The sequence below is a fragment of the Pseudophryne corroboree genome, chromosome 2, assembly GCF_028390025.1.
Source record: "Pseudophryne corroboree isolate aPseCor3 chromosome 2, aPseCor3.hap2, whole genome shotgun sequence".
Lineage (NCBI taxonomy): Eukaryota > Metazoa > Chordata > Amphibia > Anura > Myobatrachidae > Pseudophryne > Pseudophryne corroboree.
This window is the reverse complement of record NC_086445.1, coordinates 700934326-700948912: the sequence shown is the minus strand read 5'-3', so window position 1 is coordinate 700948912 and position 14587 is coordinate 700934326. Positions and strand designations below refer to the sequence as shown.

The 14587-nt window shown below is 40.0% G+C and overlaps 1 protein-coding gene and 1 long non-coding RNA gene across 2 annotated transcripts in view; one reads left to right on the top strand and one right to left on the bottom strand.

Annotated features, from left to right (window-relative positions):
* Nucleotides 1-11263, top strand: part of LOC135045327 (uncharacterized) — a 62984-nt gene extending 51721 nt beyond the window's left edge. The window contains exons 4-5 of the long non-coding RNA XR_010237819.1: nucleotides 9310-9478; nucleotides 11210-11263. This is a non-coding gene — a long non-coding RNA (uncharacterized LOC135045327). The remainder of the gene's footprint in view (nucleotides 1-9309; nucleotides 9479-11209) is intronic.
* The window catches only part of FMOD (fibromodulin), a 47478-nt gene extending 33761 nt beyond the window's left edge, over nucleotides 1-13717 (bottom strand). The window contains exons 1-2 of the mRNA XM_063955282.1: nucleotides 13332-13717; nucleotides 11743-12686 (exon numbers count right to left, since the gene is read on the bottom strand). Coding sequence (XP_063811352.1) covers nucleotides 11743-12676 — 934 coding nt within the window. The 5' untranslated portion in view covers nucleotides 12677-12686; nucleotides 13332-13717. The remainder of the gene's footprint in view (nucleotides 1-11742; nucleotides 12687-13331) is intronic.
* Nucleotides 13718-14587: the final 870 nt, after the last annotated feature.

Below are 14587 nucleotides of genomic sequence, written 5' to 3'. Positions count from 1 at the left end.
CCCTGGATGGGTGAGGTAATTCTGCCAGTGGGGAAGATAGAGATGAACGTTAAATACAAATACCAACTGCACAGACTTTATTTACAAGTGTTTCTTCTTGGAGGGCTGTCTTTATTGGGTAGGGAGTGGATCAGGAAAAACAAATTATACAGTGAAACCATCCAAAAAGTACAGTGTTTCCAGCTGCACACAGACACTGTTATAAGATGACATCAGTTGCTACAGAGTATCCAGTCTGTCTTTAATACGAATTTAAGTACTCTAAAATACATCAAAGCCCACACTGATCTGGAACCTAATATTGCCCCAATTCTGGATGCTTTCTCCTGTAGAATTGAGTGAGTAGTCCACACTATTAGTACCAGTTCTAACACATAGCAAATTGGGAAGCGTCCGATACTGTGGATATTCAAGACATTAAAACCAGTTTTGGACACTGTGCAATATACCCTGTCAAAAAGAATGAGGCTATCTTTGCAGGAAGGGGGGTGGTGGGGATTTCACAAAGTTAGAACCAGCAAAAACAGAGATGGAATTGGAGGAAGCTGTTGATATGTCATATTGGTATGAAACCTAGGAGTTTAGGCCATACAGTGATCCTTAACCAGGCGTGCAGGTTTATTGTAGAAATGGCAGTAACAGCAGTAGCGGTGGTATGATCATCGAGCAGTGGTAACAATGGTAGCAGGTACTCACACCCTTGAAGAGCTAGGTGTGCATGTATGTCCATGCACTACTGTAACACTGGGTTGCGCATGTACAGTGACTCTTTGGTAGCCATCTTGATAAAGGTGCCTGGCTGACTTCACTTACATACAGGAGAGGTGAGACAGTACTGGAGCTCAACACCTCAACATAAATACACACAAAAGACTGGTATAATACAGCTGATTTGTATTCACTATAGCTTCAGCCCAGTGTTCTGACAAGGAGCATTGTACTAGGTACTACAGTACAAGGCATAATAAGTTTGTAGTGTTATCTAGATGAAATTATGAAATTATCATCACTGGAATAAAATGGTTCCAAGCACCTAGATAATTTACCATAGGTTCTCCATTGACTACAAGAATGTGATCTTAAAATCAGTAAAGAGAAATATGATTTTTTTTAAAAGATCAAATATCATACTGTGGATATGTAATCAACAAGGAGTGGCTACACAAATGTGAAAGAGAGGCTGTGTTTCTGTACCTCACCTACAGTCTGTAACATAGCTAAGATCATACTAAGGGTTACTCATTTTTTACTATAAATTCTTACTGAACATTGCCACAGTCTTGTGCCTACTGAATACATTCCTACAAAATAAAGTCTTTACTTATTTTGACCCTCAGTTGCCCATCAGGTTAAAATACATGCTTCACCTTATGGTATAGCAACAGTCATGTCACGACATTAAGAAATGGAGATGAAATGCTGATTGCATATGCAACACAGTCATTATCAGCTGCCGAGAAAAACTGCACTGATTAATCATGAGGATAAAAGCTTGGCGTGGAAAAATATATTATTTCTCTTTGGACAGAAATTCAACCTGATGACTGACCAGACCATCTAGTCTCCATTTTGAATCCTAGTAAGGACGTACAAGCTAAGATGGATGCTTTCCTACAATGATGGTCATGTTCTTGGTTGCTCATCAGTATGACATTAAATTCAGGGAACCTGACAACGTGGTCTGTGTTCTACTGTACATTGCCACAGTCATGGAGGTTTATAACAACCTGCCAATGACCAAAAAGCTAATTGCCAGAAAAACAAGGAACAATCCAGTTTTGTCAAAAGTCTTTGATTTGATTCTCAAGGGCTGACCCAAATATGGAAATATTATATATATCACAGATATTCTTGCATGAGAGATCAGTTGTCAATATGCCAGGTGGTATGAGCTGCTGCTTATTGTTGTAGTGGGTCCCGGTCATTGCTAGGCTACCAGGACGCCATGTCACGTCAGCCTAGGGGGTTGCTTGTCCCCCCTGTTGCTGGGTAACTGGGACTCCAGCAGGCCGCTCTGTTTCCTGGTCCCAGCTGTTGCCTAGCAGCCAGGATGCCTGTTAGTATGTGCAGCTTATCATCTGCCACAAGTTTTAATTATGTGTCTGGTTTTCCCCTATTGATCTGTGCTACTGGTAAAAAGCAGTCAGATCTGCTCAGCCTTGCCAGTTATACTTTCAGTTTCCTGTGCCTGTTTCTAAGTGCTAGTGCTAGTCTCTGAGCCTTTGCTGAAGCCTTTGTACCTGGCCCAGTTTCCTGTACAATGTCTGATGACCTAGCTGTGTGCCTGCTGAAGTCCTCTCAGCTAAAGGCCCGTACACACTGGTCGATATATCGGCCGTTCTCTTGAACGGCCGATATATCGCGGGTCCGTCGGCCAGTGTGTACGGCCGATACGTCTGTGAACTCCGTCGTTCACAGACGTATCGCGTCAGCCGTGCAGCACAGCCGACGGCCAATATATCTACCGATATATTGGTGCGTCGCTGTGTGTGTACACATGCTGCGGCGACCAGCGGTGATTGACAGCTGAACTGGGCGGGCGTGTGTACACGCCCGCCCAGTTCATGACGTCAGTCCCCGACGGATCGGGCAGTGTGTATGCACAGCACACTGCCCGATCCGTCCATAGATATATCTGCAGATCAATTGATCTGCAGATATATCTATTAGTGTGTACCCACCTTAAGTCTCTGTATTACCTAACCTTGCTAAAGTACTCTGTGAGTTCTGTGCTGTGTAATTTACTGAGTACTCCACTTGTGCTCTGTTGGAATCCCTGGCAAATCCACCCTGAATTACTACTGTGGTTTCTTGTGCATACTTACTCCATTGTTGCACCAGTCTGTGTGGTCTATTTACTAAGCCTCTGGTGGAGATAAAATGGGCAGATATAAAGTACCAGCCAATCAGCTCGTAATTGCCATGTCACAGGCTGGGTTTGAAAAATGACAGTTAGGCTGTGATTGGCTGGTACTTTATTTCCGGCCACTTTATCTCCACCAGAGGCTTAGTAAATAGGACCCTACGTGTGGTATCATAGGTTCAAACATCCTCTCATGAATGTACCAATTAGTTTAGGGAAATTTGCATAAAAAAATCATAGAAGGTGGTGAGGAAGAATCCAAGGTATTTGACAATGTCCTATTGGATTTATAATTCTGCTTCATCTGGAGAAGGAGGTTAGCAGAAAAATTAAAGGCAACAACTCAGACTTATCTGAATTGGAGAGAGCACTGTCTTATCCATTTTAACAGTTAGGACAAGTTTAGTCACCTGTATCTAACCGCTCTCTGCTGTCCCTGCTGTTAGACAAAGGAACCCACTGAGCTGTATGCAGTCACTGCCCTGGGATCTGACAATGTTGAGCAGGGTACAGCTGCTTATTCTGCAGTTTACCTGCTCAGTTAGCTTTCAACAAAGTTCTGGCATGGACATCATGGATATTTTCTGCTTATCCTTCGGTCCCGATCTGACTTGCTGAATCTTTGACACCCCCAATCTATCCTATAGGATGAGGTCTGGGTTGCAAAAAGAGATTCTTTTGGATCACTGCACCTTATTGGCTTCCTCTGATGGATGCCGGCTACTTTGTGAGTCTGTGTGAACCCTAGTTCATGCATGTGCACTATCACTGCCCGAGTGAGTGCTAAGTTCCACTGCTACCAAGGTACTATGATAAGGATCGCTGGGACAACTGATATTTGGATCAGCACTGGAGCAATGTTGAGTTCCTCTGGTGCTTTACTATCCACAACTGCTACTTGCAGCAAGATGCATACTAAATAGTACTGCCGAGTGGCAGTGATTAATTAATAGATTCTAAATCATTGTCATATTTTGGTCTTGGTTTTGGCAAAACCAACCTGGATCTTGATCTGTTCTTAAAAATTTATAAAAATAATCATGTAATTGGACCTGTTTTTGTTCCTACTGAATTATTAACATCCAAAACATTAATTTCCAGTGTGAAATGGAACCTAAAATCACAAGGAAGGGACTTACAGTACATGCAATCCAAAACATACAAGATTCGGTTTTTGGATCTGAGATCCAAACTGGGCAGGATGATCTGAGACAGTATTTGGTTTGACTCGGAACCCCAAATTGACTCAAGTTTGGACTTTTTTCAACTCTGAACCCCAAAGTTCGGGTGTGTTCGGTTTTCAGTAATCTCTAGTTCACTCACCTCTAGTTATTATGTGGCCTTTGTAAGACCTCAGTATGTTGCACTGTCCTCAGTATAAGGTACATCTAAAATAAAAATATTTTGACATATTGCTCTTGAATTTGGTTAAAAAAAAAAAACCCATATAAAAGCATACTCCTTACTATTTTCCAACTTCTAGTTTTGTGTATACTGCCCAGTAGTGAGTGTTATCCAATCCTGTCATCGGAGTGCCAATGATATCAGATTGCTCATTTTTAGCTAACAATTCCAGCTGTACAGTTTGATCAGACATTTATTTCAGCAAGCATGCAAGCTATCTGCCACTTGGCATTCTTGAATTACTAATGTACATATTCTTTTCAAACAAATGGATTTATGGCTTTAGCGATAATTTTGTAAAAATAAACATTGTAGCAGATATCCCATTTCAATAAAAATAATAACATAACATACGGAGCATTAAAACTTTTAGGGCTTCAGTACAGAATTTATTTTTGCCACTCCAATCAACTAATACAGGTTGGGTTTGTGTTACCGGCAGGATCCCGGCCGCAGAATGCTGTTGTGATGGTGGTGGTGGTGGGGGAGCACAACAAAGCCCCTTGCAGGCTCAATGATGGGTGGGTCAGTCATGGACACCCACGAGTGGGAATAGTCCCTTTTAGTTGGCATGCTGACTGTTGGGATTATCATTGTTCAGGATGCATGGGGAGATCACATAACTACATCCCACTAATACACACGGACTCGCTAAACAGTAGACAGTACGACAGCACATGTATAGTGTTTCCTAAGTCTTACTGTTATGCATTACTTTTAGGACTGACAGTGTAGTTTCTATTGAGGTCACAGAGGTTGAGGATTGTTTAGCAGGAAACCATACGCCACTTACTGTAGATAGTGGCTGAGCAATATAGATGACAACACCCACACTACAAACTACAGTGAGAGCGAGCAGCCAGTTTGGCCTCTGATCTTTGCACATATTGTTCATGTCTCATCTGTACAGTTCCTTCTGTTCCAGGTAAGAGGAATTGGAAGGTATTGTGGATGCAGTGGAAGAAATTAGGCTAGAAAGATTGACTTGGTCTAGATCCTGTATTGGGATTTCCCCCCCCCCCACATTTAGATCCATAGGCAAGTGTTTCCCAACTCCAGCCCTCAAGGAACCACAACAGTGAATGTCTTTCAGGTGTCCTCAAAGGATCCCAAGGGCAGCTTATGAAAAACAAGCAGTGTTAGGGTCACCTAAGAACTGGAGTTGGTAAACACTGCCACAGGCATTGGTGAAACTAGGGGATGGCGGGGCTTATGCCCTGTGCATCAGATGTTCGAGGGCACCAATAGTGTAGAGCAGATAGTGAGGTTTGACCTGAACATTAGACTGTGACACACACAAGGCATCCAGAAAGTTAACATCCCCATAACCCCATGCTCAGAGATGAAGTGTTTCACTATTATAACAAATGTTAAAAAAATGTTCTTCAGGGTGGGATGTACTATGCATTGCATTTTGAATGCAATACATTCTGTCACTTATTGGGTAAATACCAATGTTAAAAACGCCAGTATGTACCTAGAACTGCGATCATAATCACAAAGGACAGCTGCACATGCGCCGAATGATGCGTGCCACAGGGGACACTGGGAGGGATCAGAAAAAATACCATAAGAAACCTAAAGAGTTCTATTAGGCAACGCCATCTGGGTCCAAGTCTGTTACATATGGGAAATGCGGCCAAAACTCAGTAAACTGAATTCTTCAGAGTTTTTGCCGCTTTTTAAATTTAGTACATCCCACCCTAAGACCAATGTGGGTGTATCTTATGTATGCCTAGCATGAACCTGACACATATGCTACTAATGCATAGCTACTGTAGATGCAACTTGAGATGCTTCCGACTCAGCATAAGGGTGAAAATATACTATGAAACATGAAAAGAGCCATTACAGAAATATAACAGCAGCCAAGAAAGAACAGTGCGAGGGACCCCAAATAAATATTAAACATGCGAGGATAGGGGTTGTCAGTCACATTAAATGCTGTGGTATGGTCCAAGACATATAGTATGGAGTTATTTCCTTTAGCTGTATTTACGTCATTGGGCACTTCTACAAGAACAGCTTCTGTTGAGTGATGTGTATAAAAGCTAGATTGGAAAGGATAAATTAGGTTATGGGATACAAGAACGTCAACTCATTCCATTTAGCAGCATAGGTGAAGCAAGAAGGTGGAAAGTAGAGGGCCATGATCTCAAAACACACATCCTGTTACAGGGAAGGAATCTGGACTCTCTTGTAAAGCCCGTTGCAGAAAACTGTGTTCTCTCAACATATATTTAGATGATGTACGGGTGGAGAATAACTCTCCATACACTTCCTTCTGAAAACCAGCTAATTGGAGGAGAATCTAATTCTTTTATGGCAAGTTTAAATATGGATCTGATCTCTCAATGAGAAATGTTTTTAATCTCAACTCTTACAAAGATGTGGAGGGACACCTGTCAGCCAGGGATGCATTCAATATCCTGGCTGTCAGGATCCCGGCGCTCATCATACCGGTGCTCAGCATACCGGCGCCGGAATACCAACACTTATTCCCCCTCTTGGGGTGTCCACGATACCCCTGGAGGGAGAATAAATAGCCGCACCCACAGCGAGCCCAAAAGGGGCTCTTTTGTGTTCGCCCTGCTGCCCGCATTCTGGATCCCGGCATCCCACTGCCGGGATTCTGACTGCTGGGATGACAGGGGCCGGTATATAGATACCAACCCGTCAGCCACACTGCCAGTTAATTACTGTACAGTTGGCTTTATTGGTCTCTGAGAGTGTGTGAGAAACATATATGTGATATAATTATATTGTGGCAAAGAGGGTAATTTGCCATGTTCTGATGGTCAGAACAAGACTCGCTGCTGAGGAAAAGGGACAGATAGGGTTAAGGATTCTGCTGTTTACTACAGCAAAGGTCTTACACACAGCTGCATTACCTGAGTGTGATTGATGTGTGTGTGTGCGTGAAGGTATAAAGGATTGTGGGATCCAGTGGATGGGGCATCCAACGCTAACAGCCGGAAGATAGCAAGGGAGGTGAGGCATACTGAACCTAGTGCCAGGAAGACATATCTTGTGGACAAATGTGCTGTCATAACATTTGTGAGGAATAAAGAAGCCACCTGACAAAGCAGACCAGAGTGAAGAGTCCTTCATTTGTAAGCAGACCTATACAATATATAAAAATATTTAATGTGGCAAGTATATATATATATATATATATATATATATATATATGAAACAAAAAAATGTCTAAGGGAGATGTGTTATTGTAACTTTATTTAGATGTAGGTTCTTTTCCAAGATTATTTGACCACAGAATCATTAAAATAAATTTATTCACATATTGTCCTTGAACAGTACATTTGCAGTGAGTAATGTGTACCTGACAAAGTTTAAAATACAGACTTTGATACACAACCTGACATAAAAATTCTAAATGAATTCATCCAATGATGTCTTTCAATGAATGTCTGATGTTCTCACATCTGAACCTCAACCCAACGCGTTTCGTCCCAAAGGACTTCATCAGGGGTTCATATCAATAGATGTTGAAAGGGCTCTATGGGATCAATAACCGATTTATCAGTAATGCTGTTCCCACAGGGATATCAGTATGGAAATAACACAACAAGAACGTTGAATTCGTCCGTATTGGACAATGAATCAGGCCAATATAAAAATGTCATAAAAGGATCTCAATGCTGTATTCTCTACCAGTTATAACCACAACTATGTTGGTCAGGCTTTGTGGTCTGACAGGCTCTCCAGAACTGCTGTTCTGGAGAGCCTGTCAGACCACAAAGCCTGACCAACATAGTTGTGGTTATAACTGGTAGAGAATACAGCATTGAGATCCTTTTATGACATTTTTATATTGGCCTGATTCATTGTCCAATACGGATGAATTCAACGTTCTTGTTGTGTTATTTCCATACTGATATCCCTGTGGGAACAGCATTACTGATAAATCGGTTATTGATCCCATAGAGCCCTTTCAACATCTATTGATATGAACCCCTGATGAAGTCCTTTGGGACGAAACGCGTTGGGTTGAGGTTCAGATGTGAGAACATCAGACATTCATTGACAGACATCATTGGATGAATTCATTTAGAATTTTTATGTCAGGTTGTGTATCAAAGTCTGTATTTTAAACTTTGTCAGGTACACATTACTCACTGCAAATGTACTGTTCAAGGACAATATGTGAATAAATTTATGTTAATTATTCTGTGGTCAAATAATCTTGGAAAAGAACCTACATCTAAAGTTACAATTACACAGCTCCCTTAGACATTTTTTTGTTTCTTGTATCCGACCTCAGTACCCCAGCTAAGAGAGGGTACGTCTTAAGGTTGAAGCTCACTCATTAGCGCGGAATTAGGTCTACACCACATCCATATATATATATATATATATATATATATATATAGAATAACCCAAAGTGCATATATTAGCCACTTCCTTATGGATCACGAATGGGACATATTGTAAAGAAAACTCTTCTCTATTATTAGACTATAAGTAAGATCACTAGAGATGATGAGAATTGTAATCTGCCCCAAGTCTTATATACGTAAGAATGCACAAATACTGTATTCCAAACATCTAATCGAGAAAATAGTTTCTCAACCATCATTTGATTTATTAATGCCTGTAAGAACATGTACTGTATTTTCAAGAACACTTGGCTTTGGTTTATTGACACTTCATTACAGCTAACTAAGAAAATTATATTTGAAAGTCCTGTATTATATATTGGTCATGGAGTTCCTTACCACTTCCTAGAAAGACCAGTTTGAAGACTTTTCTACTCAAATTGGGTTCACTAAATGGAGAACTGTGTAACTGTGGAGATCTATACCACATATATTCATTACCACTCTTTCCAGGCTTACTTTGCTAGCACCAAGAAAAAAGTAATTGAAGATTGCTAATACATGTATTTCTTTCTCTATGAAAGAATTGTTGACAATAGCAAATAAATATACCACATTTACTCCAAGTAGGAAGTACACTTCCTGATTTAGTTAAGACCTGCAGCAATTTAGCTTATCCAATGGGTACTTCAATATCTTACACAGCCAGTCACTGCCCTCTGATCTCCTGGATACTCCAACAGGCAGCATGACGATGGTGGACGGCAACTGTGTGGCAGTCATAGCTTACCCACTCCACTCCCGTGGACTTAGTCTATTTTAAAACAAGCAGCACCAAGAATTTGGGGACCCAACAGAGAACACTGGATTCCAGGTAAGTAAAATTTGGCTTCATTAAAGTAATTCAATGTTGTGTGTTCTTATCTTTTAACTTTATATTACACAGTGGAAAAAATAGGTATTTCCAGACAGAATGCACAAGTAATCCTCAATATTATTACCAATTATTACATCACTTTCATTTATAAATAAAGATAATACTTAAATTGCCAAGTATATTGAGCACCGCTTGTGCATTCCATCTGAAAAGATATACTTTTCCACTTTGTAATTTGTGAATAATTAGTGTTTTTTAAGATAAGCAACTTATCTCACGATGCGGTTGTACAACTTGTACTCTCAAATATCTGTTAATATCCCCTGTCCTATAAAACAAGCATGATCTAAAGGCCCTGGCCCAATGCTTAGCCCATCCATGAAATATTATCTTTAACCATTAAAAGCCCTTAACGATATAGTTTCATGCCCCTTCCATGGAACCCATGATTGGACTAACTGAGTGACTTGGTATAGGAGAGGTTAGCTAGATGAGATTCCTTGTTTAAAAGAAACATTGTCTCCTCTTTTGAGTGAACTTAGCCAATATGATTCTCATATGAGAGACCAAAATGAAAAAAATAAATAAAAATAAAGTCTAAGCCACACCTAACCTATTTCTAAAAAATTGTGTTGTATTTAGGAAATTTAGCTTATGCTGAAGAGTTCTTAGAGGCAGTGTTACCTCCATTCAGCAATATCTAGATACAGCTGTCCAGAACTGAAGTTCTACAGGTATATCCTACTATGGGGGTTATTCAGAGTTGCTAGCAAACCAAAAAAGTTACCAATTGGGCAAAACCATGTTGCACTGCAGGTGGGGCAGATGTAACATGTGCAGAGAGATTTAGATTTGGGTGGGTTATATTGTTTCTGTGCATGGTAAATACTGGCTGCTTTATTTTGAGTCTGCAATAAAGCTTTCAGTTTGAACACATCCCACCCAAATCTAACTCTCTGCACATGTTACATCTGCCCCACCTGCAGTGCAACATGATTTTGCCCATTAGTGTGCTTTTTTGGTTTGCTAACAACTCTCAATTACCCCCCTATGTCACACTTGTTTCAAACCGGCTCATTGAGTATTCCTGGCCTTCTCATGTGAATGGAAAGATCATGGGGGAGGGGCATTGAGTACACTGCAATATGCATGATTCAAGTTAGTGGCAGTAAAGGTGAAGATCGCAGCACTTCATGGTGGAATCCTTCGGTGAACCTGGTAGATTGTGGTAACATCACAATGGAGGTAAAATGGGTGAAATTCATTTTAACCCTAACTCTATATAAACTTAATATTAGAACATATAATAAATCTTAACCTACCTTAAGATTTAACTTTAGGCTTAATGCTTACCATGCCCCTGGTTGAAACTTAAGTATAACCATAAACCTAGAACAACCTCTAAACCCAACCTGAGTTCTAAAGAGTTCTGATCCAACCAGAATATTTACTAGTTAAGTAATTGTAATTTGTCGTGAATACTTGACGTAACTTTATTTTGCTAAACAGTTGCATGTAACTCATTTTGATTCATGTGTTTTGGATATCTGGGCCTACTAATATTTTAGAAAGATTTAACGAATATACTTATACTTTGCTAATTGTATGTAGAGTCCTATCAGTTTTATCCATTAGAGAAAGCATACATGGCTTAGAATAGTGATCCATCTACATCTTACATCACCCTCACATTACAATTGTGAAAGGTAGATCTTGTGTGACTTGCAGGATCCTGCATTATGGAAATGTTCTGTATGGACTGCAGATGAATGTATAAATGGGGTAAGACCAGTAATATTCCAGCAAGCATAACCAACTTTATATTTGAGCTATTTGTCTTACTTAAGCAGTGTTTAGACAGCGTATCATGGTTATTAGTGGCTGTATCTACTTGTGATGGAAAAATGAGTTGATAATTTAACTTTGCATTTTAATGATGCTACAATGGAATATTAACTTAAGTCTGACAATGTATTCTACTTGTATGCTTCTGCATTATCCATTAAAATGTAATTTTGCTTCTTAGCTGCCTTTAATGAATTCCCAATGCATGCAATAACATATGGCATACTTATAGTAAATTCCAGTACTGTTTATTAATTAATCTGTATACAGATGGCTTATAGCTGAAAGCTATAAATAGACATTTGTAAAATGAAATGGCATAGCAAATGCATTTATATTAAAAAAGGTATTTTATGTTTAAACAAACAGTATTTACTGTACATTTATTTCCATTAAACATGCATTACTTGTCTCACCTGCGATCTGATTTCCTTGCAAGTATAGATGCTGCAGTCTGTTGTTAACTGATGGTATACGATGCAATTGGTTATAAGATAGATCCAGCTCCACTAGGCTGCTGGTATTGAATGTGGATCCCGACACCGCTTCACTGGTAAGTTTGTTATGTGAGATTCTAACATATTGTAGCTTTGGGTAAGCTTTGAAATAGTCAGTTGGCACTGAGCTCAGTTGATTGTACTCTAGATATACTTGTTCAAGAGAGTCAGGCAGTGAATCTGGCAATTTGCGAAGTTGGTTGTTGCTAAGGTCCAAGTGCACCAGGGACTTCAGACCCCTCAATGAATGCCCCACCTCTTGGATTTTATTTTCATGAAGGTACAGGGCAGTTAGATTTTCTAGGCCCTCCAAGGCATTGGAAGGAACTCTGTTGATCTGATTGTAGGAAAGGTGTAGTTCACGGAGTGAGCGAGGCAGCCCACTGGGTATGCGGGTTAAATTATTGTGCTGAAGATAAAGTCTCTCCAAATCTCGAAGCTTGGAAAAGGTCTTTCTGCCCACCTTATCACTAAGAATCTGGTTTCCATGCAGTGCCAGCCACACTAGACCAGTGGCGTTGTCAAAAGCGCCATCTGGAATAGCACTGATTTGGTTATTTTGGAAGTAAGCATATTTAACTCGAGTTGGAACATACGGTAAATATTGGAGGTTGCGCCCATCACAGTACATAGCAGTTGGAAAAGTTGGTGGACACTCACATTCCTGGGGACAGTCACTAACTGATGGGCGGGGGGGATCTGGATCATAATCATAGGAGGGGTAGGAGGGCCCCCCATAGCTGTACTCCTGATTACGTAAAAAGGCAAACCACCAGTTGGAATCATATTCATAATACTGAGACCATGAGACCTTACAGAGGGAGATAAGAAGAATAATAGCAAGGGGCTTCATTCTGCAGATTCTGGAAAAAAAGGGATAATCTTCACTACATAAAAAATCTAAGTTTTAAAACACTTCATAGTATAATAAAGGGTTTTTTTTTTTTTTTTTTTAGATCTGTGCGAATTAGAACAGGTGTTACATTTGCTGCATACTGTGCATTGTTGAATATGATGTGTAAACTTCATAGACATCTTCAGCAAGTACAGAATACAATCATAAGTTGTTGCACTCATTTAACAAATATATATAAAGGATGATATGACAGGTTATCTATGCAAAGATGGACAGTGATCTGCTTGCTATTAATGACTGTGCAGTTGAGTAAGAGACCTTTGAGGTTCAAGAGGAAATTAGGCATTTTGTGATTTATCTCATTTGGTTTATAAAGTAATATACCAATTCAGCAAATTTATTTTATTACTGTATATTAAGTTTATGCATTAAAATTGTGAAAGCAATGAGCAAGTATCTGCCGCTCAGAAAGCTAAATCAAATACCATATTGACTTTTTTTTTTACATAAAAGTGATTAGTGAGATGCAAAGTACATACATGTAGATTCTGTATTGAGTTTTAAAATCTGTATCCACTCAATTTTAAACAATGTCTTTATGCTATGCAGTCCAATATAATAACCTCTTCCAAATACCTGATAATATCCTTACCTTGTGTGTCCTTTTGAATATTTCCAGGCTAAGTATCCTGAAAGGCTGTATGAGCAGGCTGTGTCCAGGTGTGTTGCAGATTTTATGCCTAAGTACTGCTTTATACTGTATGCTATAAATAGACGTACAGTAGTAGTGCCTGTGCTTTCACAGAAATGATGTGACTTTCTCAGGTCACCAAACAAGTTATTCTCTGTATCCCTCCTTTTCTTCCCCCTTCTACACTATTGCTTAGCCCAAAATAAAAAACTTTCCTCACTCAGCTTTGCTCTTTTTCTTTCCTCTTTTCTCTGTCACTCTCTCTCTCCTCTCTGATGAGCTCCTTCCTCTGTGCCCTTACGAGGTGTTTATGGAACTCGAGACCTGGGATGAAGATGGAAGTTTCCCTCTGTCTCCTGCCAACTACAACCTTCGCTTGTAACTTCTGTGGCTCCGCCTTGTCTCCTGCCCTTGACTGTACTGCAGAGTCACTCACATGCAATAAGGCACTCTTATAAAATTCTCTTTGTGAATACGATCTGAAACTTCTTACAATAGCATTCTCTGACAGCTTTTCTATTTATGGCATCAAAAATGCAACACGCTCACTCATCACAAAAATATATAACTGAAGTAAAGTTTTCTTACTTGGACAAAACAGATGATATTTGGAATGTCATATATTATTGGTGGTCTCTTTGAGTTTCCTCAAGCACACAGGCACTTCAGCATTAATTTCTGCTAACACTGTGATATTAGGTGAATACATCATGGTACATTTAAGTCATTGTTTAGAAGCTTTACCAGTGCTAGTTTGACTCAATGGGGTCTATGTACTATGTACTAAGCCATGGAGAGAGATAAACTGGACGGAGATAAAGTAGCAGCCAATCAGCTGCTAACTGCCATGTTACAGACTGAGTTTGAAAAATGACAGGAGGTGGTTGGTTGGTACTTTATCTCCGCCCACTTTATCTCTCTCCAAGACTTAGTAAATAGACCCCTATGTGAGATCATGTTGATATTGTACCTGATGTAAGGCAAGTTGCTCAATATCTAAGAGTGTCTGGGATAAAATTAGAGATGAGCGGGTTCAGTTCTCTGAAAACCGAACTCCCCTGAATTTCACGTCCCGAGCCCGGATCCGAGCCCGGCTCGGGACTTCCCCACAGACTTGGAAATTAGAACGAGACAATACGTCGTCATCATCCCGCTGTTGGATTCTCGCGGGTTTTGTATTCCAAATAAGGAGCCGCGTGTCACCGCCATTTTCACTC